Source organism: Setaria italica, chromosome II, assembly GCF_000263155.2.
Source record: "Setaria italica strain Yugu1 chromosome II, Setaria_italica_v2.0, whole genome shotgun sequence".
In the NCBI taxonomy this organism is placed as follows: domain Eukaryota; kingdom Viridiplantae; phylum Streptophyta; class Magnoliopsida; order Poales; family Poaceae; genus Setaria; species Setaria italica.
This window is the reverse complement of record NC_028451.1, coordinates 13,718,349-13,719,790: the sequence shown is the minus strand read 5'-3', so window position 1 is coordinate 13,719,790 and position 1,442 is coordinate 13,718,349. Positions and strand designations below refer to the sequence as shown.

Sequence of the window (1,442 nt, the reverse complement as noted above, 5' to 3'; positions counted from 1 at the left end):
CTGCAGCACTTGGACGAGCCGCTGACGAGCCACCGACGAGCCACGACGATCCGCCGACGAGCCACGACAAGCCGACGACGAGCCGCGGCACGAGGGAGATCTTGCTGCACGTGGACGAACTGCTGAGGAGCTGCTGGATGTCAACGTGATCGACTACGTACAACTACGTTGATCGACTTCGCTGCATCGACACGAATCTACATCTTCCGCACTAGTTGTGCGTCGAGTGGTAATCCCATGATCCTTATACGGCAGTTTTCCTAGTTTACACGGTAGAAAATTTTGTTTTGCGCTAGTGTAGCCTACCTCGTATCCCAACACAGACCCCAGACCACGAAGGGCCACATGATGGGGATGGTCTGGAGTACCTGGGTGGGCAAATGGGTTTGTCGCACGAAGAACTGGCATCCTTCGCAGGTGCGCACCACGTGGGTGGCGTCGGCTACCGCCATCGGCCAATAGAAGCCCTATCGAAAGGCGTTCCTGATGAGGGTTCTCAGTGCGGCGTGGTGGCCGCAGGCTCCAGCGTGGATGTCTTGTATCAACATTTTTCCTTGCTCGATTGGAATGCAGCATTGCAGGATGCCGGTGTGGCTCCGCTTGTAAAGCTCCTGGTCGATGATGATGAAGGATTTGGCACGGTGGGCAATCCTTCGCACCTCTGTCTTATCCGTCAGGAGTGACTCGTGGATGAGGTAATCGAGGTACGGGGTTCTCCAGTCAGGCGGGGGGTCAGGCCCCTCTGCTAGGTTCGTGTCGATTTCCATGACCTCGGGGTCAGAGGGATCGGCCCCCAAGTCTAGGATAGGTGGCATGTTGCCAACCTCTCTCGGGTCGGCTCCCGAGTCCAGGATAGGTGGCGCATTGCCAGCCTCTCCCGGCTCCTTGTAGCGGATCGAGGGCTTGTACTGGTCACTGATAAAGATACCGTCGGGGACTGGCTTTCGACCGAACACTGCCTTTGCCAACTCGTCAGCTGCCTCGTTGAAGCGTCTTGCGATGTGGTTGAGTTCCAGACCATCGAACTTGTCCTCGAGCTTGCAGAATTCGTTGCAGTACGCCACCATCTTGGGATCATGGCAGTTCTACTCCTTCATGACTTGCTCGACGACTAGCTGAGAGTCGCCCCGGATATCCAGCCGCCGGATGCCCAGCTCGGTGGTGATGCGAAACCCATTGAGGAGAGCCTCGTACTCAGCGACATTGTTAGATGCGGGAAAATGGAGGCGGATCATGTACCTCATGCGCACGCCGAGGGGAGACACAAAGACCAAACCCGCTCCGACGCGAGCTTTCATCAGCGACCCATCGAAGTACATCGTCTAGTACTCCTGCTTCTCTGGCGCCGATGGCGTTTGGATCTCCGTCCACTCTGCGACAAAGTCAGCGAGTACCTAGGACTTGATGGTTGTCCAGGGGACGTAGGTGATGCCCTGGTCCAT

General features: G+C 56.9%; 1 protein-coding gene across 1 annotated transcript; it reads right to left on the bottom strand.

Annotated features, from left to right (window-relative positions):
* Positions 1-302: 302 nt before the first annotated feature.
* Positions 303-1,067, bottom strand: LOC101784660. The gene is made up of 2 exons (XM_004959155.1): positions 660-1,067; positions 303-368 (listed from the first exon to the last, which is right to left on the bottom strand). Exons 1-2 carry the CDS (start codon positions 1,065-1,067, stop codon positions 303-305), a joined length of 474 nt encoding a protein of 157 aa, XP_004959212.1.
* Positions 1,068-1,442: the final 375 nt, after the last annotated feature.

Bases quoted from the DNA above. Each gene is read 5' to 3' on its own strand.
- LOC101784660 (XM_004959155.1), bottom strand. From the start codon at position 1,067: ATGGTGGCGTACTGCAACGAATTCTGCAAGCTCGAGGACAAGTTCGAT. The intron at 369-659 runs GTGCGAAGGATT...TTGCCCACCCAG, and splicing joins TCCTGACGGATAAGACAGAG to GTACTCCAGACCATCCCCAT.